Source organism: Dromiciops gliroides, chromosome 2 (genome assembly GCF_019393635.1).
Source record: "Dromiciops gliroides isolate mDroGli1 chromosome 2, mDroGli1.pri, whole genome shotgun sequence".
Taxonomy (NCBI): domain Eukaryota; kingdom Metazoa; phylum Chordata; class Mammalia; order Microbiotheria; family Microbiotheriidae; genus Dromiciops; species Dromiciops gliroides.
The window spans coordinates 228,356,820-228,382,368 of NC_057862.1; the positions used below are offsets into that span (position 1 = coordinate 228,356,820).

The 25,549-nt window shown below is 37.5% G+C and overlaps 1 protein-coding gene and 1 long non-coding RNA gene across 3 annotated transcripts in view; one reads left to right on the plus strand and one right to left on the minus strand.

The window, feature by feature from the left end:
• The window catches only part of TSHR (thyroid stimulating hormone receptor), a 171,585-nt gene that overhangs the window by 3,681 nt on the left and 142,355 nt on the right, over positions 1-25,549 (minus strand). The window contains exon 9 of the mRNA XM_043986846.1: positions 17,779-17,856. Within this exon, the coding sequence (XP_043842781.1) occupies positions 17,779-17,856 (78 nt within the window). The remainder of the gene's footprint in view (positions 1-17,778; positions 17,857-25,549) is intronic.
• LOC122742545 overlaps positions 10,758-25,549 on the plus strand; it is a 162,984-nt gene continuing 148,192 nt past the window's right edge. For both annotated transcript variants that reach the window (XR_006354931.1, XR_006354930.1), the window contains exons 1-2: positions 10,758-10,868; positions 14,939-15,006. This is a non-coding gene — a long non-coding RNA (uncharacterized LOC122742545). The remainder of the gene's footprint in view (positions 10,869-14,938; positions 15,007-25,549) is intronic.

The following is a 25,549-nucleotide window of genomic DNA, read 5'->3' on the forward strand; positions in this document are numbered from 1 at the left end:
ACACCATTTGAAGTCGTCTTCTTTTTTTTTTTTTTAGTGATGCAGTTGGGGTTAAGTGACTTGCCCAGGGTCACACAGCTAGTAAGTGTTAAGTGTCTGAGGCCAGATTTGAACTCAGGTCCTCCTGATTCCAGGGCTGGTGCTCTATCCACTGCACCATCTAGCTGCCCCTTGAGGTCTTCTTGGCAAAGATACTGGAGTGGTTTTCTATTTCCTTCTCCAGATCATTTTACAGATGAGAAACTGAGGCAAAGTGATTTGCCCAGGGTCACAGGCTGAATTTGAACTAGGTTCTCCTGACTCCATGACACTGTCCACTGCATCACCTAACTGCCATCTGGGCCTCTTTTACTCTGATACTACTTCTTCCAGGTAAATTTTTCTTTGATCTTTTGTTCTGAAGGTCTGTATTCTCAGATGGTCTTGCCTCCATCTCCTTACAATTGACTGATCTAAGTTGACAGATATCATCTTCTCCTCAACAATTGGACAAGGCTATTTTACCACATATCATATCTATGTACTATGATCCAGAATTTTTTTTTTAAAGCAGATAAGCCAAAAGCCCCAGTGCCTCACTATTTCCCTGCCAAATCTGGCTATCCATGACCTATTTGCTTAAAATACTATTCTTCACTTGAGAATCTATCAATCAGTGCTAACATTAATATGTTATCCCTTTCAGGTAACATATTTGCATTTTAGCAAAAAGTCTTACGCTCAAATCCTGACTCTGACATTTATTAGATATGTAGCCATGGATAAATAACTTAATCTCTCTGAGACTCTGTTACTTTATAAAACAAGGACAATATTCTTGTATTATCTACCTCACAGAGTTGCTGTGAGATTCAAATGAGAAAATGCAGGTAAAGTACTTTGAAAACATTACAATGCTTTGAAAATGTTACAATGCTTTATAAGTGCTAATTATGTTAAGCAGCATTTTTTGAGACGGTGCCTTAACTCTTTTCCTCAGTTTCTCACCTATAAAATGAGAGCTTGGACTAAGTTACTTTGTAGGTCCTTTTCAGCTGTAAATCTATAATTCCATGATCCTATGAATTTAGATGATGTGTATTTTAGACATTGCAGCAGTCTGGAGCAGAAGTCATTTTAGACAAGTTGGGTTTTTTTTGCTTCCCCCAGTGATTATCTATTCTATAAACACATGGCTCTATTAGGAAAAATATCACCAAAGCAGATAAAGGGCAGGTGTGTTGGTATCCCCTTTTTATATAATCGATCAGTAATTATTTATTAAGTGTCTACTATGTGTACAGAACTGTGCTAGGACACTGATGATACAAAAAAGGCAATGAGAGAATAAGTAATCTGCTCACATAGTAAGCTAATAGTAGGGAGAACTGTAATGAGAATCTGAGATTTAGGTTCTCTGGTTCAATATTCTCTGGTAGATCATCCTTAAAACCTCCCACCAAACGTCCAAAGTCATTTAACTTGGACTGATCCTTGTGTATTGGCTCACTGGGTCTCAATAAGAATCAGATTTGTAAGAATTGAATTTCTTCAATTTCTGCAACTTATCTACATTATATAGTATCTGTGACTTCCTTCTTTTGGGAAGAATTCTCCTCTACCTATAGAAGCCATAGATAGTACTTTGTAGAGTGAGTATCTATGGCCTCTCTATGTTCTCTTCCTAGGATAATTAACAGTAAGGCTGATCTTAGAGAGTCCCTAAGCTGAGAGTGGTATTTAAATGTATGTGATTGATGCTCAATAATGAGCACACATAAATGACAAGTAACCAAATTCAACTTAACATTTACCCTGGCCTCCCATTTTGTGTAGTGTCTCTCGAGTGTCACAGTAGATCATTTTAATTTTCTCCATCTTAGGATACCCTAGCAATATCCTGGGGAAAATGATGGAAGGCAAAAGTATGAGAAAGGAATTCTTAATTCAATATACAACAAGTTGCCAAATGCCGTTCAAAAAAAGCACTGGATTTGGAGTCAAAGGAGTTGGGTTTGAATGCCACCTCTATCATGTTGTACTCATGTTGACCTTCAGAAACTCATTTCATCTTTATCCATCAAATGAGGGAGGTGTGATTAGTGCTAGGCACTGTTCTAAATGCTGGGGATACCAATACAAAAAGCAAGACAGAATCTTCCCTTAAGAAGTGTACACTGGAGCAGCTAGGTGGCACAGTGGATAAAGCACTGGCCCTGGATTCAGGAGATCCTGAGTTCAAATTCGGCCTCAGACACTTGATACTTACTAGCTGTGTGACCCTGGGCAAATCACTTAACCCCAATTGCCTCACAAAAAAAAGTGTACATTGATGGTAAATGTTTAACAACTAGCTCCCTGCCAAAATTGTGCTAACATACTTTTAAGTTTAGTCTGTATTATTAACATTTTCTCTATTACTTTCTTAAGACCAAGCAATCAACAAAACAACAAATCAAGTCTTGATTTGTAGCATTTTTGAGGTGTAAATGCTCACACTGGAAATTTCTCAATCAGCTGTCTGGCTCCAACATGCCCCTGCTTATATTCTAATCGAAGCAATTAATACATATAAGGGAGTAGTGGCTAGGAAAGGTGTTTAGGTCTTAGGAGTTACAGGGATGTTAATCAGACTAATAGGGCATTCCACTGACATGGTCTTTCCAGAAGCAATTAATAATGTTGATTTGGTTATAGTTCTATAATCAAAGAGGTAGCAATTATGTTGTTTTTATCTTTGTATCTCCAATATTTAATGTATCTATGTAGATTTTGTATCCATATACATATATGTACATACTATATATACTATATATAGGAAGCTGTGTGTATGTACACACAGACACACATACACACACAAACACACAGATACTAAATATATAGTAAGCTCCCTAAATGCAGACTTGGTTTCATTTTTTGTTTCTTTGTATCCTCAGTACCTTATACATAGTAGACACTTATGAAATTAGAATTTTTGAATTTTGTATTTTCTCTTTTTATATATTTTTTCTTTTTAAAACATTTTTTTAACATTTTTAAAAAGTTGTGAGTTCTAAATTCTATCCTTTCCTCCTTCCCCTCTCCCCTCCCTGAAACAGTAAGCTATCCAATATAGCTTATATATGTACAATCATACAAAACATTTCCATATTAGTCATTTTGTACAAGAAGACTCGAATAAAGAAAGAAAGTGAACAATAATAGCATGCTTTAGTCTGCATTGATATTGTATTTTCAGAAAGAGTTCTGGTTATCTCTCTGCTTGCCTTTCTGATTCCATCTAAGTAATGGCACTTATTATTAAACTCAATTATTCAGATGACTCAGAGAGGTAAAGGAGGATGGTAACTGAGAAAAGCTATGGGGCCTTGGTAATAATGTCCTTGGTGACTTGGAGAGAGGAGCTTCCTTTAGTGGAGTTGTCCACAGAAGAGCCAGATTGCAGGGAACCAAGGCATGAGTGGGTGGTGAAGAAGTAGGGACAGAAAGCAAGGGAAGGCTATTTTTTCCCAAATATTTGGTAATGAAGGAAAGGACAGAGAAGGGATAATAGCTCGAGGGAGAGAGCTGGGTCAAGGGAAGTTTTTATTTTTTAATTACAGGATTCAGAAAAAGAGCTTTATACTCCATGGGAGTTTGCCTCTAAATAGTGTTATGTACATAGGAAACAAAAATCCATCTGAGTGCAGTTCTTTGAGATGGATTGAAGCTTAATGTACAGGTCATGGGAACCATCTCAAGTTGTATTGAATTGAAGTTACTAGAATTGTATTTTTTTATAGAGAAAAAAACTATTAAGTTATCCAAAGGACAAGATTTTCACTCATCCTGAATACTGTAAGGGGAAAGATGACTTGTTTGATTTTTATTTTTCATATGAGAACTAACAAGGAGTACAAAAAACTCCTCAGGAAGTACAAAGTTAATTTCTTAGTAACTTAAATAAAACATTGTCAGGAAATTAAATGTACTACAAAATAGAATATGGTTCATTCTGAAAATTTTTTTTGCTCATCCAATATGTAGTTTTGGGTTATTGGTGTCACTACTTTCCTTTCTTGGCACAAATAATTGGTGATTGACCTATATGGTACATTCATATTTCAAAATGATTCTTGGGCACATAATATATGCAAGACACTGTGCTGTGTGACCTGGAGGATAAAAAGAGTAATTATTGCACTTCTTGATCTTACAGTCTAGCAAGGGAGATAAGATGGATAGAAACAACTATCATATGATAAATGAAAAGGATGCTGATTTGTAGGCACAAGGTTTCTAAGTTCAGATCCTGGTTCTGTTCATTGCTGCCCATGTTACCTTGGCCAAGTCACTAAATTCTTCTGGGCCATACTTTACTCAGTGATAAATATAGGAGGTTGGACTAGTTGACCTTTGAAGGCCCTTTCTACCTCTAGCTCTATAATCCCATGAAGTCAGATGTGAAGTACCATGATCAGTGGAGGGAGAGAATACTTCCATTTGGAGGATCAGGAAGGATTCATGAAAGACTTGATACTCAGCTGGGGCCTTGAAGAATTGATTGTTTTTTCTCTCTAAAATCAATCAAGCAAATATTTATTATGTGCTTATTATATGCCAGGCACTGTGCTAAGCACTAGAATAGGAAGAAAAGCAAAATCACTCCCTGACCTCAAGAAACTTACATTTGAATGGGGAAAACATAGAAAAAATCTGGTACATACAGATATATACAGAGGTGTCCTGGGAATACCATTGGACTTTGAGTCAGGGAACCTAGGTTTTCATCTTGTCTCCAATATTTACTAGCCATGTGAACTGGGGCAAATTACTTCATTTCTCTTAACCTTAGTTTCCACACTGGCAAAATGAGGATAATGATGCTTGTACTACTTAGATCATAAGATTGTTTGGATATTGTCAAATACTTTGTAAACCTTAAAGTGCCATAGAAACAACAAAAATAATTATAACAGCTAGCATTACATAGTGCTTTAAGACTTATATAATGCTTTATATATCTTAACTCATTTTATATTTAGAAATCTAATCTACTTAATGTGAGCCACCTATGTGATCTTCAGCAAGTCCTCCTACATCCTTGAGTCTGTTTCCTTACTTAGAAAGTGATGGGTTTGGACTAGGTTATCTGATGTGCCTTTAAATCTAAATCCTATGAATCTTCGACCCTCCTAGTGGAATTCATCTCACTAGTTCCTAGGCCTCTTAGTCCTCATCCCTTGTCCCAAGCCACTCCTCAACTCTATCCCCTGCCTCTGGGAGGTGTGACTATATCCAACAGGGGTGGCAGAGAAATGCCATATATTAAAGCACTATTTATATACCAGTTTTTATGAAGTGAGCATTTAGCCAATGGGTACTCATTTGCATAAAATATTATACTTATTCAACTTCAATATTCCAAAAGATTATTCAATAGTTTACAATGGCAAACCTTATATTTGTGTAATTTAAGATTCTAAATGTGGGTTCTAATCTGTTCCCCCATCTTTGGGGGAAACTGACTAAGATCACTGATAAAACGAGTTTAGGTTTTTAAGGGTTTATTGAAAGGTAGAAAGAGAAAGATTGAGAACAGAATTCCAACAGCATGGCAATCCTATCTTTCCTCAATTTTCCTGTGAAGTCCTCTGCCGCCACCACCACCACTATAAAGTCAGGAACCAAAAAGAGACAGACCTCTCCTTGCAGGCCCTCCTTCCTCCTTCCTGTCCCCTCCCAGAAAATGGGAGGCTCCTCAAGTTGATTGGCTGGTAGCCTTGGTGGACAGTACCCATGCGCAAACATTACTTCCTGACACCAAGGAAAAGCCACATGGCCTTGCCCTCTGAGGCATTCTCCTCATGGTGGAGCTTTCCTATAGTAAGTCTCCAGTAGGTGGCGTCATTACAGTCCCCCACTTTTGTTTCATTTGAAAAATGAATGCATTTGCTCAATGAAACAACCAAAAATAATATCCTATGCTAACTAACAATATGTAAATAACAATATAGAAAAGGGAGAGAGGAAAGTTTTGTCTAGAGGGGCAGTCCCTCACGAACTGCGCTTTGACATAGGTCTTGCAAAGGGAGGGCATCTGCAGAGAGTATATGTTACAGATGGTATATATTATAACAGAAAGAGTAAAAGAAAAACAACAACAACAACAAAACAAGACTGTTCATTTAAAGTCTCTGAAAGTCTTTTCTCAGATGGCCTCTAGGTGTACTTGTGGAATGGAAGTCTTTTCAGGGGTTTATGTTTGGATGCTGATAATAAGCCAGAAATCTTTCCTACAAAATTGAGCTTAACACAACTTTAAAATAGCTTTGTCAATAATCAAATCAAACAATGAAAGTTCTCAAAAACATGTCTGAGGGAATTCAGAATCTTAGTTGTTACACATGAAACATATAATAAAACAAAAATTGAAACATTCTTTAAAATCAATATTACTATAGTCCCCCCTTATGGAGGATAAATTGAGATAACAATTTCTGCAATATTAATTTCTAAAAATAATTTATATCTTTGTTTCATCACTTTTTGTATCATCTGCATAATTATCCTCATGCCATTATGAGAAATTAAAAAATCTAATATAATTGGTAACAGGTGTCAAGGCCAAATTCAACACTGTATTTATCATGACACCTGAGATAATTATGGGGGTTACCATAAAAGAACAGAGAAATGATGGGATATGAGCATTCCCACACTTGAGCAATATATACTGCCCATGCAGTATGCCAGGCTTAAAATAGGTGGATGGAATATATGTCCATGCCACCAAACATATTGGAGGAAACTGAGTCAGACTTAATCAGATGCATGGGATTGAGATGTCCATGGCATCAGGCATATAGGAGGGGGCATAGAAGCCAGGTGTAGAAATGAGATGGGTGGGATCAAAACTTCCAGCCATCTGTATAGTATTGTGGGGAAAAATAAAATAAAATATGAAACCAAGAGAATCCACCCTCAACATTTGTCAAAAGGAATGACGCCACCTACTGGAGACTTACTATAGGAAAGCTCCACCATGAGGAGAATGCCTCAGAGGGCAAGGCCATGTGGCTTTTCCTTGGCGTCAGGAAGTAATGTTTGCGCATGGGTACTGTCCACCAAGGCTACCAGCCAATCAACTTGAGGAGCCTCCCATTTTCTGGGAGGGGACAGGAAGGAGGAAGGAGAGCCTGCAAGGAGAGGTCTGTCTCTTTTTGGTTTCTGACTTTATGGTGGTGGTGGTGGCGGCAGAGGACTTCACAGGAAAATTGAGGAAAGATAGGATTGCCATGCTGTTGGAATTCTGTTCTCAATCTTTCTCTTTCTACCTTTCAATAAACCCTTAAAAACCTAAACTCGTTTTTATCAGTGATCTTAGTTTCCCTCAAAGATGGGGGAACAGATTAGAACCCACATTTAGAATCTTAAATTACACATATTTATATAACCTTTGCAGTCTAAGGAGTTTGTTTTTTTTTCCCCTTTGGCTTATGATTCATTGATTGCTTTTATTGCCCTATATCCAAGTAAACTCATATTTGAACTATCCAGTCCAGATATCTTGACTATATATTCCTTGTGGCAATATGTTGTCAGAACTAAGGTTTCTGTTTGCTACTATGGACCTCCCCTGCTTTTAAAACATTTCTGAAAAGCATCTGTCCACTCTTTTCTTCAGTACTTTTATGTATCCTATCAGCTACGTTTTCTAGTGTTTTGCAGTGAATGTTCAATTGTTTACAGTCATGTTTGACTCTTTGTGATCCTTGTGGGGTTTTCTTTTTTTTTTTCTTTTGTGGGGCAATGGGGGTTAAGTGACTTGCCCAGGGTCACACAGCTAGTAAGTGTCAAGTGTCTGAGGCCGGATTTGAACTCAGGTACTCCTGAATCCAGGGCCGGTGCTTTATCCATTGCGCCACCTAGCTGCCTCCTTGTGGGGTTTTCTTGACAAAGATACTGGAGTGGTTTGCCATTTCCTTCTCCAGTTTGTTTTTACAGATGAAAAAGCAGAGGCAAACAGATTGCCCAGGGTGACACAGCTAGTAAGTGTCTGAGGCCAGATTTGAATTCAGGAAGATGAGTTTTCCTGACTCCAGACCCTGCACTTTATCCACTGCACCACCTAGCTGCTTTTGTTTTGCAATTATTTTACAAGATTGCCTCATTGATCCTTTACTTTGCATCAGCTGTGGAGCTCTGACAGGTGTGTGTATGTGTGTGTGTGTGTGTGTGTGTGTGTGTGTGTGTGTGTGTGTGTTTTAAGTATCTGATTTCTTTTTGGCTGAAATACTCTAGTTACATTCTGAGCAACATTATTCACTTGGCATATACCCAGCTTGGTGCCAGAGACTGTCCCAGAATAAGCTCTGTTTGTTTCATACTTGGCAGTGCATTTTATGGTTGGTGAAGTGTGTAGTTGGGCAGCCAAATCTGCATTGTATGTTACTCCAGCAGGAACTTCTGCCATTCTTTCCCTTCCCAACACAGATGCTCTGAGTGCTCAGCTTGGTGTGCATAGAAAAGAAGCACTGAATTGAATTATATTAAATCAAATTTAAAAAGTACTTTGGTTTGGAGTTTCTTTTACCTTTGTGTGTGGTCTTTGCCTTAAAAGACTGAGTGAAATGAGGATAAACACAATAGAGATGCTGAACTAGGGAAGAAGATGCTCAATTCAACTTCTTTCTTGCTTTCTTTTTCTTTTCTTTTCTTTTCTTTTTTTTTTTTTTGTTTGCAGGGTAATCAGGGTTAAGTGACTTGCCCAGAGTTACAAAGTTAGTATCAAGTGTCTGAGGCCGAATTTGAACTCAGGTCTTCTTGAATCCAGGGCCAGTGCTTTATCCACTCTGTCACCTAGCTGCCCCTTAATTCAATTTCAACATTTATTTGGTGCCTACTCAGAAGGCATTGCTTGAACCCAATAGCATTATAGCTCTAGTTATTTATACAGTTAGTACTGGTTCTAACAGAGGATGTGACTTGCTTAGGGTCACACAGCTAGTAAATGTCTGAGACTGGATCTGAACTCAGGTCTTCCTGACTCCAGGTCCAGCACTCCATCAACTGAGCCATCTGGCTACTTCCATAGGGACTATTTGTGCCCAACCTGTGGCAGAGCCTTCCAAGCTCATATTGGTCTGAGCAGCTCCAGTAAGACAGATTATACCTTGACCCTGACATAGTAATGTCATTTTAGTCTTCTTCAAACACAAAGGACAACAACCAACCAATGGGTGCTGAGCAGAGGTGGAAGACTATTTTGCAATTGAAGAGGAACTACTTTCTTCCTCTCTTCAAATATTCTTCCCCCTCCCCGAAGCTTCCCATGAAGAGAAAAATTCCCCAATCAGAGTCAGATCTGTGGATTACATATCAAAGTGGGTCCTTTTCTTTAAAAGAGGACCACAATAGGGGCAGCTAGGTGGCCCAGTGGATAAAGCACCAGCCCTGGATTCAGGAGGACCTGAGTTCAAATATGACCTCAGACACTTGAAACTTACTAGCTGTGTGACTCCGGGCAAGTCACTTAACCCCAACTGCCTCACACACACAAAAAAATTAAAATAAAAGACGACCACTGGTCAAATGTGTATTTTTTTTCTCATCTAAGGGGAAAAATAACCCAGATTGGGGAGCTAATTATTTTCTTGAGACTTCAGAGAACTTGACTGGTTTTAGATGAGCTATTTCTTACCCTTAGACTTTAGATTAAGTATGCTGATATGGTAGCACCAAAGGGTAACATTTACTTTTCAGGAAACACCTTAAAGTAGTGATCTTACAAAATAGTAAAGATTAATTACAAGTTAAAGCAGGTACATTATTTTGAGACTCAAAGACATAGGATTTTGAGAAAGTGAGTATGATATGAAAAAATAACAATATAGTGCATAAAAAACTGCACTCAAAGTGAGGAGGGCATGGTTCCAAGTCTGATTCTGATATACATAGGCTAGGTGACCCTGGGCAAAATTCATAGTGTGCAAAGAAACTCACTGAGACCATAAACTTCAGAGCAAACACTGATTTCCATTAGTAGAGGGAATTTCTTCATTGGGACTTCCTTAAATCACCACCACCCCACCCCCCAAAATCATGGTATCTTGGAAGGAGCACTGACTTGGCCCTATTCTTACCCCTTCAGATTTCCTGACCTAACTCTCATAGGGACTGCAATAACCAATGCTGGGTATCATCCCTGGAGATTAGATGATAAAGAGAGAGGAAATGCTTTTAAAAATCCAGGGTTTGGGACAGGTACAGGATATATGCATGGCAACAGTGGGAGGCAAAGGAGAGAGATAAGAGCATGATAAGCCCTGAGTGGAGGTGGGTACTGAAGACTGAACAGGCTTTTATTTATTTAATCTCACAATTTTGCCTTGGGACAACTCTGAGTAGAATCTCTTTCCCAAATTATAATATATATATATATATATTTTTTTGGTGAGGCAATTGGGGCTAAGTGACTTGCCCAGGGTCACACAGCTAGTAAGTGTTAAGTGTCTGAGGCTGGATTTGAACTCAGGTCCTCCTGAATCCAGGGCCAGTGCTCTATCCACTGCGCCACCTAGTTGCCCCACCAAATTATTATAATAGCTAGCATTCATATGGTGCTTTAAGGCAGGGCTTCTTAAACTTTTTCCACTTACAACGCCTTTTTGCCTGACAAATTTTTACCCAATCCTGGCTACATAACCTTTTACTGTTGCCAAATTTTTCACAACTCCCACATTCAGTTACGTAACCCCTCATGGGGTCATCATCCACAGTTTAAGAAACTAGGGTTTAAGGTTTGCAAGTCATTTTTACAGACATCATTTTCTTCTCACAACCACCCTGGGAGGTGGGTGTCATTATTAGTTCCATTTTACAGATGAAGAAACCAAGGCAGACAGAAGGTAAGTGACTCGCCACAGTCACACAGCTAGTAAATGTCTGAAGCCAAATTTGAACTCAGGTCGGCCTGACTCCATGGCACTGCCTATCTGCATAGATTTCTTCCAAGGTAATAGGAAACCTCTGAAGGATTTCATTATCATTTAGCTCTTTAAATACATTTTAAAATCAGAGAGCATTGAACATGGAAGGAATGAAAAGAATAGAACAAGGGGTATTTTCACTTATCTGAGAAATCAATACTTTGAGACCCAGGATTTTCAAATTAATCTTCAGGAGATAAGTGGAAATGAAATACAATTATGTCTTTCTAACAGAAGAGCCAAGGACATGATTCTGCAGACAGTATCAATACTGTTTGTCAAATTAAGCCCATACCCTGGGATTTTCAGAATTCTAGTATTAACAAAGGTAGCATAGTATAGTGGAAAGAACACAGAACTCTGAGTAAAAAATCCTGGGTTTAAGTCATTGCTCTACCACTTATTAATCATGGAGACATGAGCAAGTCACAACCGTTTTATGCCTCAGTTTCTTCATCTGTGATAAAGGGATGATAATACTTGTGGTAAAGATCAAATGAGATACAATGAGAAAGTCATGAAAATGTAACAATAATGTTCTACATAAAGGTGAGTAGGTGTTGTTAATAAAGGCTCATTTCAATGTGCTTTTGTTGCAATCACCAAATGTATCACTTTCAGAGGAAAAACACTTTACTATAAACTGAGCGCAAAGCTACTTTGTTCATGGGACTTTAAAAAGTACAAGACGAAAATGCAGTGGGAAAAAATGGCATCAAACTCCTAAGTCAAATTAGAGGCTTTGTTTTGATAAATAAAATTAGACCACAGATCTCTGTGCTCTAGCATTGGCATCTGCTTTAAATTATGCTCTGTTTTCAAGAAATGACCTTGAGAAAATGTTTAAACCAAATGTGAAAATTTAGCTATTTTTGTTTACTTTTATAAATGACTATGATGTTCTATTCTCTTTGCTGAATAATAAAGAATAAGACACAATTTCCTACTTCCCTTTTCCCTCAGAAGGAATTTGTTTAGTGGGATTTTAACTACAGAGGATGACTATCACAGGGCCATTTTAAAAGTCAGTGTCAAATCAAAAAAAAAATTTTTAGCTCTTTCCATGTACAAGGCTATGGGTTAGATGCTGTGGGAGATATAAAGAAATATAAGATACAGTCCATGCTCTCAAGGAACTTGTATTCTCATTAGGGAAACAAGATATAAACCTATGAAAACTTACTTAAAGATTCTGTAATTTCTGTAATTTAATTAGTATGTGTACACCCTCTAGCCGCAAAGATCACAAATACCTCTATAACTCTGCTTGTAGGAATTGCTAAAGGCAATAAATTCATCACCCTTCAGCCAGTTAGGTTATGGGCCTGTCTAAATCTAGGTAGGCTAGTCCTTGGCCAACACACATACATACACACACATACATACATGTATGTATGTATGTCTATATATACACTTGTGTATACATATATATATATATACATATATGTGTATACACACACACTTCCTCATCAGGTCTATATTTGAAGTATTTCCCACTTGGGAGGTCCTATCTCAGTTTGAACTCTACTAGTTCAGGTTTCAAGGATCCATGGTCACTTCCATGTCACAATAAGGCATCAGACTAGAATTTTAGAGGGTGTAGAAATTTTAAAAATAACAAAAATTTAAGTTACAAAAAGATAGAGGTAACATTTACTTTTCAGGAAACACCTTAAAGTAGTGATCTTACAAAATAGTAAAGATTAATTACAAGTTAAAGCAGGTACATTATTTTGAGACTCAAAGACATAGGATTTTGAGAAAGTGAGTATGATATGAAAAAATAACAATATAGTGCATAAAAAACTGCACTCAAAGTGAGGAGGGCATGGTTCCAAGTCTGATTCTGATATACAAGTGTCCTAATCATTAATATAAATACTAAAACAATTTAACTATAGAAGCATCTGATTGTTGTTTGTCCTTCATTCTGGAAAAGGACCATGACATCAGGGTGAAATCATGACTTGCACTGAATTGGATTTAAATGAGGGAGGGCAGTGCAAAGTTACCAGTCTCACTTTATCCTCCAGAGCCATCTGGGTCAAGTGAGAAGATACACACACACACACACATACATATATATACATATATGTGTGTATGTACACATGTAGGTATAAGTATGAGTATAGGTATAGGTTTATCAGGACAACTGGAGATGGCCCCAGATGTTTAAGGAAATTGGGGTGAAGTGACTTGCCCAAGGTCACGTGGCTAGTAAGTATCTGAGGTAAGATTCGAACTCAGGTCCTCTTGACTCCAGGGCCAGCACTCTATCCACTGTACCACCCAGCTGCCCTAAGAAGCATCTAATACTGGGGGTAGATAAACCCTCAGAGATCATCTCAATCAACTTCATCATTTTACAGATGGGAAAACTGAGACTGAGAGGTGAAGCCACTTGCTCCAAATAGTTGCTATAGGTGGTCAGGCTAGGAAGGGATAATGGAGATGAGATTAAGGCTCATTAGAAGAGGTATAGGATTGGGATACCTAGAGAGAAAGGCCTTCCAAATGAAGTGAATGATGGGACCTAAAAATTTTCCTGAGCCTTTGGTTGGAGCATATGATTCCAACAGAGGACGAGTGGAAGATGTGGAAATATTGATCTACCATCCCCGGCATAGGCGACATCATCTGCCCTGTAAAAAGCTCACTTTTGACCCTTTGCTTACAATTGCCTTTTCACTTTTTTAAAGCCCTTCATAACCTGGTCCCCTCCTACCTATCCATTCTTCTTATACTTTAGTCCCATCCATCCAGTGATTGGCCTCCTTGTAGTTCCTCTTGTACAATATCTACCAGATCTGAATGTTTTCACTAGCCGTCCCCATGCCTGGAACACTCCCCCTCTTCATCTTGCCCTCCCTGATTCCCTAGCTTCTTTCAAGTCTCATCCAAAAATCCCATCTTCTGGGGGCAGCTAGGTGGTACAGTGGATAAAGCATCAGCCCAGGATTCAGGAGGACCTGACTTCAAAATTCGGCCTCAAACATTTGACACTTACTAGCTTTGTGACCCTGGGCAAGTTACTTAACCCTCATTGCCCTGCCTCCCCCCCCCAAAAAAAAAATCCTGTCTTCTATGGAAAACTTTTCCCATTGCTCCTTAATATTAATGCTTTCTCTCTGAGACCAATCCCAATTTACTATGTGCCTTGTAACGATTGGAATGACGCCACCTGCTGGATACTTACTGTAGAAGAGTTCTGCCCATGAAGCGAAGGTCTTTGAGGGCAAGACCAGGAGTCTTTTCTTTGGCGGGGAGGAAGTGACGCAGACTAGTGGGAGGAGGAAGGAAGAGACTGGCGCTGACTCTGGGGCTCTTTCCTCTGGACTCTGGCGGAGAAGGGAGCTAGAAATGTGCTCTCCCTTTAATAGATAGGAATCTAGGCCTTTTTCTCTCTCTTTACCAAATTCTTATTCTCCTTAATAAATGCTTAAAAGTCTAACTCTTGCTAAAGCTTATAATTTATTGGCGACTACTCATTAGATATTTTAGACAGTTTAGCTAGAATTTTAGCCTTAACAGCCTATTACATATTCTTTTCTTTCTTTCTTTCTTTTTTTTTAGTGAGGCAATTGGGGTTAAGTGACTTGCCCAGGGTCACACAGCTAGTAAGTGTTAAGTGTCTGAGACCGGATTTGAACTCAGGTACTCCTGACTCCAGGGCCAGTGCTCTATCCACTGCGCCACCTAGCTGCCCCGTGCCTATTACATATTAAGTTCTGAATAAATGCTCTGTCTCTCTACCTATTGCCTTTTTTTTGGTGGGGTAATGGGGGTTAAGTGACTTGCCCAGGGTCACACAGCTAGTAAGTGTCAAGTGTCTGAGGCCGGATTTGAACTCAGGTCCTTCTGAATCCAGGGATGGTGCTTTATCCACTGTGCCACCTAGCTGCCCCCCTACCTATCACTTTTGAGGCCCAGCTTAGGTTCCACCTTCCTTGACTGCTCCAAACCATGGTATTCTTTTTTTTTTTATTCAGGACTCAAGAAACCCCATAAAACTTCAGATCTGGAAGGGACCTAGGAGGAAAGCAAGCCTACCCATCCTGTAAGTGTGAATCCTGTCTACAATATTTGCATGCTACTTGCAATTTCCAATGATAAGGAAAATCCATTACCTCCCTAGGTAGTTCATTCTATTTCTGAACAGCTCTAGACGTTAGGAAGGATATTATTTTTTATATCGAATATTCAAATGTGCCTTAAATCTTCTAATTTTCAGGCTAAAAATACACTCTTTCTCCAACCTACACTTACATAGAATAGCATTGAGTTTTTTCTGTATGTGGGTCACTTTCTTCTATATGTGCTACTCTAGATTGTCAATGTCCTTCTTAACATTTTAAACCCTCCCATGCCTCAGTTTCCCCATCTATAAAATGGAGATAATAATAGTACTCCCCCTCCTGCAACCCTTTCTAGGCTTTTGGAGAGGATAAAATGAGATATTATTTGTAAATCACTTTGCAAACGTTAAGGTGCTATAAAATGTGAGTTATTTTTGTCATTTTAATATGGGACACCAAAAATTGGTCATCATATTCCAGATGTGGTCCATCCAGAAAAGCATAAATCATCTTCCTTGTCCTGGAAACTCTTATTCTATTGATGCTCACTTAGATATCATGAGAGATTTTCTCAAATGCCTCACTAAAATCTAGGTATACAATACTTTCTTCTACTTACCCTATCAAATAAGAAAATGAAAGCAGTCTAGTTTGGCCTGCTCTTAAACTAATTCTGACTTTTAGTCAGTAACACTTCCCTTGCCCAGACTCGATGATCATCTCATAAGTTTATAGCTGAAAGAATCTCCTTCTTTTCTCCTTTTGAAAATTAGGACTTTTTTCCTGTTTCCAGTTCTCTTGCAGATCCACTAGGCACTGCAATTTACCCAAGATCACAGAAAGTGGTTACGCAATAATATTTGTAAGTTCTTTCAATATCCTGGAATAAAATGCAACCAGGGCAGATAACTCAAATTCATCAAGGAGAGACAAATGCTTTCTTACCATCTCTCCTCTTACATTAGATTTCTTTTTAAATTTTTAAAATTTGTTTTAAAATTCAATTTCATTTTCAGTTCTTCCCTCTTCCTCCTCCCATCACTCATGAGAAGGCAAGGAAAACAAAATCCATTACAAAGATTACATTTGATTTCAGTTCCCTGCTGCCCATTTTTATTCTGTCCTTATTCTGAAGATGATTATCTTTGGTAGACAAAACAGAAACAAAATAAGAGTTGAGAATTTCTGCTTTTTACCTGTCACCTGGTATTGCTATCCATCATGCTTCTCTGTCTTCCTTCAAGTCCCAGCCAAAATCTTACCTTCAACAGGAAGCCTTTCCCAATTTCTCTTAATTTTAGTTTCTTCCCTCTATTGATTATTTCCAATCTATCCTGTATCCAGCTGGTTTACATGTTGTCTTCCCCATTAGACTGTGGACTCCTTGAGAACAGAGACTGGTTTTTGTTGTTATTGGTATCCTCAGACATTAGCATAGTGTCTGGTATATGGTGGGCTTGTAATAAATGTTTATTGACTGACTGACTGATCCTAAGCACCAGTTTTAACTCAACATAAAAACTTTAAAAAAATCTTATTATTCATTGTCACTCACAGCTCATTTTGGATTTTAAATCCATGTCTCTTTTGTGGTCATTTGTAGTTACCTGCCTTTGCTTCTATATTCTATACAGTTTTGGAAGGTTTTCTGGGCAGTAGATAGGTGATTTCATTGGTGTAGGGGATTTCCTATCATAACCCCTTCTGTAGTCTTAAGAAAAGGGCTAGAGAAATGAGAGGTTAAATAATTTACCAATGGTTTCATGGTCTGTATGTATCAAATACAGGCCTTGGACCCAGGTTTTCCTCACTTTAAGACTTGGTCTCTGTTCACAGTTTCATAATTATTGGAAAATCTCATTAGTGAGTCCTCTGTGTAGCCATATCAGTCTCTTTAGAGACATTATTAGCATCTTATCTATTATCAAATTTCATTCTTGAGAGCTTCCCATCCCTTGAACAAACTTCTTTTGTAAAACTCAGGTTCTAACTGTAGTTTATTGGAATTCTTCCATATCCATTTTCCTAAAGTGCAAGGTGAAGATGAGATTCTTTCCAGCATGCTCCTCTTTATCTATCAAAGGAACATAGAAGCATAGGATTTATAACTGGAAGAAACCTTTGACTGATTTAGAACAATTCCCTGATTTTAAACATGAGGGAAATTAACTCAGAACCAAAGCTTTAGAACTGGATTGGATCTCTGAGTAGCAACCCTAGGCAAGTCACTTAAATTCTGTATGTTTCAGTTTCATCAACTGTAAAATGGGTATAATAATAGTATCCATCTCCCAAGGTTGTTGTGAGGATCAAACAAGATAATATTTGCAAAGTGTTTAGCATAGAGCCTGGCACATAAGGTGGTACAGGACTCGGAACCAGGAAGATTTATCTTCCTGAGTTCAAATACATCATCAGACACTTACTAGCTGTGTGACCCTGGACAATTCCCTTAACCATGTTTGACCCAGTTTCTCATTTGTAAAATGAGTTGGAAAAGTAATGGCGAACTACTCCAGTATCTTTGCCAAGAAAACCCTCCAAAATGGGGTCACAAAGAGTCAGACATGTCTGAAATGACTCAACAACACAATAAACACATTGAAGCATAAACAATAGCTCAACATACAATAGTAATTTACCATTCAATTTCCAGTAAAAAATGTAAAAGAAAGAAAGAGTTTTCATCAGTGATAACCATCAATACCTCTTGGGAAGTCTGAACCAGGTTACCTTTCTTTTATTTTACTTACAGCAGGGTAGGTCCACTGGATACTCCCCAAAACGCATCTTCATGAATGACAGTCAGATACTTGTTCTTGTTTAAGTAACTAAGAGCAAAAAACCAGAAATGTGTCTCAGGACAGAGATTATATAACTCCACCAAAAATACAGCAAAGTGCTTGGGATAAAATTTTCTATTTCTTTGCTGATAGATACTAAAGGTTTTTATATTTGTACAGTAGGACCCATAGTATTTTCTCTCAAAAAACCTACATACTTCTTTTTAGATCATAAAAGTATTTTATTATTGTCCAGTTACATGTAAAGATAGCTTTCAACATTTGTTTTCACAAAATTTTTAGTTCCAAATTTTTCTCCCTCCCTTCCCTCCCCCTCCCCAAGACTGAAAGAAATCTGATAAAGTTTATATATATACAATCACATTAAACATATTTCTGCATTAGTCATGTTGTGAAAGAAAAATCAGAACAAAAAGGAAAAACCACAAAAAAGAAAAAAACCACAAAAAGTAGAAACAATATGGTTCAATCTGCATTCAGAATCCACAGTTCTTTTTTCTGGATGTGTAGAACATTTTCCACCATGAGTCCTTTGTATTGCTGAGAAGAGCTAAGCCTATCACAGTTGATCATCTCACAATGTTGCTATTACTATGTACAATGTTCACCTGGTTCTGCTCACTTCACTCAGCATCAGTCCACTTAAGTCTTTCCAGGTTTTTCTGAAATTTGCCTGTTCATCATTTCTTTTTTTCTTTCTTTCTTTCTTTCTTTTTTTCTTTTTTTTTTCAGTGAGGCAATTGGGGTTAAGTGACTTGCCCAGGGTCACACAGCTAGTAAGTGTTAAGTGTCTAAGGCTGGACTTGAACTCAGGTACTCCTGACTCCAGGACCGGTGCTCTATCCACTGCGCCACCTAGCTGCCCCTGTTCAGCATTTCTTATAGCACAATAGTATTCCATTACATTCATATACCACAACTTGTTCAGCCATTCCCCAATTGGTGGGCATTCCCTCAATTTCCAATTCTTTGCCACCATGAAGAGAGCTGCTATAAATATTTTTGTACATGTGGGTCCTACTTACATACTTTTGAAGAGAAAATAATGAAGAATTTTAAATCGGTTTAATTTTTTTCAAATGTGGAAAGTATTTGAAGCAAAAATTCTACCCCCCACTCCCAAGGCTAAAGTTTTGGCTAAAGAATGCCAAAGCACCTCTGGCTTTTTGGGAGTTGAAATAAATTGAAAAGGAAGGAAAGTATATACATACTCCATATACAATTGAATTCAGAATTGAGGAACTAAAGAGAATATAGGTTTTTGAGTGAATTCAGTTTTAAATTTTTACTGATATCTTTTAGGTTTTTATACATCATCTTCCTTTCCAACTATATCTGTTCCTTAGCACTCCACATATATGCATTCCTTGTAATAAAGAATGGTGACACCACAAGGAGGAACCTAAAGTTTTGCCAAAGGTTATGAGGTCTTGGGCAAGAAACAGCACCATAGGAAAATGGGTTGTGTTTTTCTCACTGCTGCCTATTGACAACATGTATAAAAAAAATAAAAGCTAATTTTGGAAGTAAACAGCAGGCTAAGAAGATGGAGCTGGGTGGCACAGTGGATAGAGTGCTGCATCTGGAGTCTGGAGGGCTCATCTTCCTAGGTTGAAATCTGGCCTCAGCTGTGTGACCCTAGGCAAAGTCACTTCACCTTGTTTACCTCAGTTTCCTCATCTATAAAATGTTTCAGACACTTACTGTGTGACCTTAGGCATGTCATTTAACCCTGTTTACCTCACTTTATTCATTTGTAAAACAAGCTGGGGAAAGACATGGCAAACCACTCTAGTATTTTTGCCAAGAAAACACTAAAATGGAGTCATGAAGAGTTGGACATGACAGAAAAATGACTCAACAGCAACAAAAGAAGACAGAATCCAAAAATGGGATTCAGTTTTCTGGATCATAACTTAAAATATAGGAATGACAGACTCCTGGTTAGGAATGGAGTACATCAACAAAAGCTGTTAAGAATGTATTTGCCGTTACTAGCTGTGTGACCCTGGGCAAGTCACTTAACCCCAATTGCCTTGCTAAAAAAAAAAAGAATGTATTTGCCTGGTATCTTTCAAACCTATACAAAGGGGCTTTAAATTTTTAAAGATTGGTAAGGGAGAAAAATGCCTATGTGCTTATCTACCAAGCTAGTTACCATAGAGATTAGTTACAATGAGGAATAAGAATAATAACTGACACACAAGTCAATAGGAGACAACATCCAAGAAAAGAGCAAATAAAACATGTGGCCATGTCTATAAACAAACACTCAAAATTTAGTCAATAAACAGAGATAGAGGTCCTAATATAAGGAAGCAAATTTGAACTCATAGGTATCACTATTACTTGGTAGGATAAAACTTGTGATTGGCATGTGGCTCTGGAAGGGTATATCTTAAAGAAACAGGTAAAAGAGGATTGGGATGGGTTAGGGTAGCATTGTATAAGAATGTATACTTATGTGAGGAAAGCCAGGAATCAGAGTAGGTGGAGAACATACTACAGGCCACCTGGGAAGAAAGAGGAAATAGATGAGAAGTCTGAGAAATGTTGAAAACCTGGCAAAGGAGCATAACATTATAGCAATGAGGGATTTTAATTATGTAGTCATCTGCTGCAGTTCTCTCTGCCAAAAGTAGAAGTAAGAACTTTTTGATTCACTATAATGATGATTTCATTTTTCAAAAGGTGGTGGAGCAACAAGGGGGAAATTTTATACTCATTCTCACTATCAGGGAAGGACTTGTTGCTGGGGTTAAATAATATTACAAACTTTAGAAGAAAGTGACAACTCCCCCCTAGGTTTGTGATTGAAGAGGAGAAGAAAGATATGCATAGTATGACATGTACCCTAGATTTTGAGAAAGCGTATCTCAAAGTATTCAAATAAAGAATAAATAGAATCCCAAGGACTAAAACTATAGAAGTCAACCCAGGAAGAAAATTAAACACTTAAGAATGAAAATTCTAATGAAGAGGAAAAAAGGCAGTTCTCTGAATAAAATGAGTATGAATACACCAAGAACTCAATTACCAATTTAGATTTTTTTAAAAGATATATACAGAAGATAGAAGTAATGGCAGGTAACAATGGATGAATAGAAAAATTGCAGACAGTCTTGTAAAAATAGTGTCAGAAATGAGTGCAAAAGGTCAGAATAAGCTTGAAACTGATAACTGATGTAAAAGTCATCACAATAGAGCCCAAAAGGTCCAGAAAAGACTTAATCCAGCAAACAAATGACGAAGAGATTTGACAGCCATGGGTACCACAGATTTAGCATGTAAATTCACTTGCAAGACATTATAGAAGATGGGCCTCATTTTCCTGATCTCCAAAATGAGAGAATGGGTAGACTAGATGACCTTTTGTATCCTTTCAGACTCTAAATTTATGATCCTATTATAATGGAAAATTACTGCCACATAACAGCCCCAAACAGAGAAAAACAGAGGAAATGGGTTCACAGAGATCTTGGCTTGAAATACTGCTTAGTCAGATCATCCTGAGAGAATTAGTAAGTGAGACTGAAAGGGGAAAAACAAATAGATATGAAATAAAATAAATCTGCACCATTTTTCTGTAGCAATCTTGTCTTCTCAGCAACAATGGTGGAACCACTGCATTTAGATTCTGCCACCTTGCTACCCAGTGTGCTATATGAGAAAGTAGCAATAGTTATAAAAAGGAGAATTGGCCAAATGGAAAAGGAGGTACAAAAGCTCACTGAAGAAAATAATTCCTTAAATATTAGAATTGGGCAAGTGGAAGCCAATGACTGACTCTTGGAGACATCAAGAATCAATGAAACAAAATCAAAAGAATGAAAAAAATATAAGAAAATATAAAATACATAATTGGAAAAACAACTGATCTGGAAAATAGATCCAGGAGAGATATTTTAAGAATTATTGGGGGGCGGCTAGGTGGCGCAGTGGATAAAGCACCGGCCCTGGATTCAGGAGTTCCTGAGTTCAAATCCGGCCTCAGACACTTGACACTTACTAGCTGTGTGACCTTGGGCAAGTCACTTAATCCCCATTGCCCCACCAAAAAAAAAAAAGAAGAATTATTGGACTATCTGAAAGCCATGATAAAAAAAAAAAAGAGCCTGGTAATATGACAGAAAAGGCAAATGTTGGATATTGGAGGGGATGTAGGAAAACTGTGACATTAATCTACTGTTACTGGAGTTGTGAACTGATCCAACTATTTGAGAGAGCAATTTGGGACTATGCCCCAAAGACTATAAAACTGTGATCCAGCAATACCACTTGTATTCTTGTAAATTTTACTCAGTTCTCTACAAAAAAGAGAAAAAGACTTTTTTTTATTAAAAAAAAGTCTTTAATTTATCTTTCAGGCCCATGGCATTTGAGAGATGAAAAAATGCTCTAAATTTCTATTGGTTAGAGAAATACAAATTAAAACAACTCAAAGGTATCACCTCATACCTATAAGATTGGCTAATGTGAAAGACAAGGAAAATGATAAATGTTGGAAGGGATGTAGGAAAATTAGGACACTAAAGCACTGTTGGTGGAGTTGTAAATTGTTTCAACCATTCTGGAGAGCAATTTGGCACTATGCCCAAAGGGCTATAAAATTGTGCATAGCTTTTGACCCAGCAATACCACCACTTTCCTATAGGTGACTGGTTTTTTTTTACTCCAAATATAGGGTACCATGATAATAATAACATTTAGATAGTGCTCTAAGGCATATATTAATTCAGTTGATCCTAATAACAATCCTGTAAGAAAGGTTCAATTGTTATCTTCATTTTACAGATGAGGAAATTGAGACACAGAGTGGTCAAGTGACTTAAACCTAGAGTCACACAAGTAGTAAGTGTATAGGTCAGGATTTGAAGTCAGGCCTTCTTGACTCCAAATTCTGTGCTCTATTCACTGCTCCTCCTACCTGCCCCATGACAACATTCTCCAAATATTCTTTTCCACAGATCATATTTTGTTATTTGCTTTGGACATTGGAACTTTCTCTTGACATACATTCCTTTGCATGACATTTATTTAGTCCTCCATAATGGAACAAAAAAGTAGATGAAAAATTCAGTGTAAGGGACATTTAGTAGAAGGGCATTTTAAAATATATAACATGTAATAATATTTAAAATAATGAATTGGAAAGGAAGAAGTGGAATGATTAGCATAATTGGCTAATTAGCTTTCACATCACTATCGGTAAGAAGCTCTCATTACGTTCTTAGAACTTTGTTAGGCTTTATCCTGAGCAAGTCAGAAAAACATTGTCCTACCTATAAAGTACCACCTGGGGCTCTCAGTCATATTAAGAGACTGGGCTATCATGTGCTATGGTAATCAGTGAGTGCCTTTCTGATGCAAGGAGCTCTGCCTAAAGATAAATGTCATACTGTTTAGCTATTCTCTTTAGTGGTCTGTGTGCATAGAGTTCTCTTGGATAATGAGAGTTTGAGAAAAAAAAAAGATACCTTGGGAGAAACAAAAATTGGGTAGGAGATATTATACAGAATAATTTTGGGGGGTGGAATAAAAGAGCTCCAACATAACTGCTGCACAGTCTTATTTTCCCTATTGTATTTTTTTGGATCATACAGTCTACAGATCACATTCTGTTCCCCGGGTTACTTCAAATCAGACAAAAGCAAGTGAGCTCATCATAGGCTGCTCTCTTCATTCTGATAGCAAAAAAAAAAAAAAAAAACCAACCTGTTTTTTTGTAGCTCTAAAAGCCTTTGACTCGGTAAATAAAAACCTGGCCTGGCACAAATTAGCTGGCATTAACATTTTTTTAAAAATTCTGCTTTCTTAATTCACTAGAAATCATTGTACAATGAAATAATTGCTTGTCCAATTCAGCCATGTTTTCCTCTGACATTTAAGATGCCTCTGGGGATAATGAAACTGGGTGATAAGAATTCTGGTCTGCCAGGAACACTGAAGAACACTTCAAACTTGAAGAGCCAGCCAGAGTCCAGTAGAAGATAACAAATACCATTAGGAAGTGGTAGCCAATTTTTAACAGAGAGAAGTCCAGTCATTAAGATGCTGGATCTCCAAAGGTCAATTCATTTTGATCATTTAAACTCCTTATCTCTCAAAATTAACTTGGTAATTTAAAAGAAAATTAAATCAATGTACCAGGTTCTGTTTGAGTACTGATGATTCTCTCCTTTGTTTTATCCCACATATAGTTTTTGGTAAGTTCCAGAGCAAAGAAACATATACCCACACCCAAAAACCTTATCAATAAGAAAAATTATGTATAATTAGGGTGAGAAGCTACATAACATAGAAATTTCTGCACTAAGATCTGCCAGTACCTCTCTTTAAAAAAAAAAATCAAAGTTATTTAATTTTCAGGCCTGAATTCTCTCCCTTCCACTACCCTCCACACCCAAAACTGAGAAAGCAAGAAAAACAACCCATTACAAACATGTACAGTCAAGGAAAACCAATTTCTGCAATGGCCATGTCCAAATATATCTAGGTCTAGATATGTCTCAATTTATGCTCTGAGTGCATTACCTCTCCATCTGAAGATAAGTAGCATTCTTCATTGTGAGTCTTCTGGAATTGTGATTGGTGCTTGTGCTGGTCAAAGTTCCTAGGTTTTTCAAAGTTGTTTGTCTTTACAATATTTTTTGTTATTATATAAATTATTATCCTGGTTCTGATCACTTTACTTTGTATCAGTTCATATAAGTCTTCCCAGGTTTCCCTGAAACCAACTCCTTCATCTTTTCTTACACTATGATTATATCCCATCACATTCATATATCATCATTTGCTCAGTCATTACCCAGTTGATGGGTATCCCTTTAGCTTCCAAGTCTTTGCCACCACAAAAAAAAAAGCCACTACAATTTTTTTTGGTATATATTTGTCCTTTCTCTCTTTTTTTGATCTCTTTGGAGTATAAACTTGGTAGTAGTGTCACTGGGTCAAATATTATACACAGTTTTATAGCTCTTTGATCTGCTAGTACTTCTCAATTTTCATATGCTTTCAGAACATGATTGACTTCTGGAAATTCCAAGTCTAATTCAAACTGTGTGGTAGATTTCTAACCTAGTCACATAGTCCTCTAGAATCTCCATCACCTATTATTACTTTGTCCGAATCAGAAATCTTAGCAGACTGCATGGACAACCTGCTCTAGACTGAGGTTTTTAACAGAGGAAGATAGTGACAAACTAGTTATATTCCATTTCCATCAGGGACAGGACAGTAAGAAATGGGTTTAAATTCCACCATTAGGGACAGAGATCAAAACTATGAGTAAGAACTTCCAGAAAATGAGAATCCTTTAAGCACAGAAATAGGCTTGTGAGAGAAGCTGTGACATTCTTATCCTATTTTTAAAGGTGATGCAGCCAATAGATATGCAGAGGTAATGGGTGATTTGGGCTAGCACTTCCTAAACTAATATTTTGGTGATTGAATTATATTGATTGCACCTATAAAAACTGGTCTGAGGGGGATAAAGTCAGAAAAATTGTGGAACTCAATAGGAAAAATGAAGCTTATTTTTATATCAAATAATTATTACAATATGCAATATGCAATATAACATTTTAGAAAAAAACATATCACTAAAATTGGTTTTCTCATGGAATCCTAATTACATCATAGGGCTTCCCAGAATAGTCTGTGAAATGCTAGTTTAGGTGTGGTCTTTTTGATAGTGTCAATGAATAGTATAATTAGATTG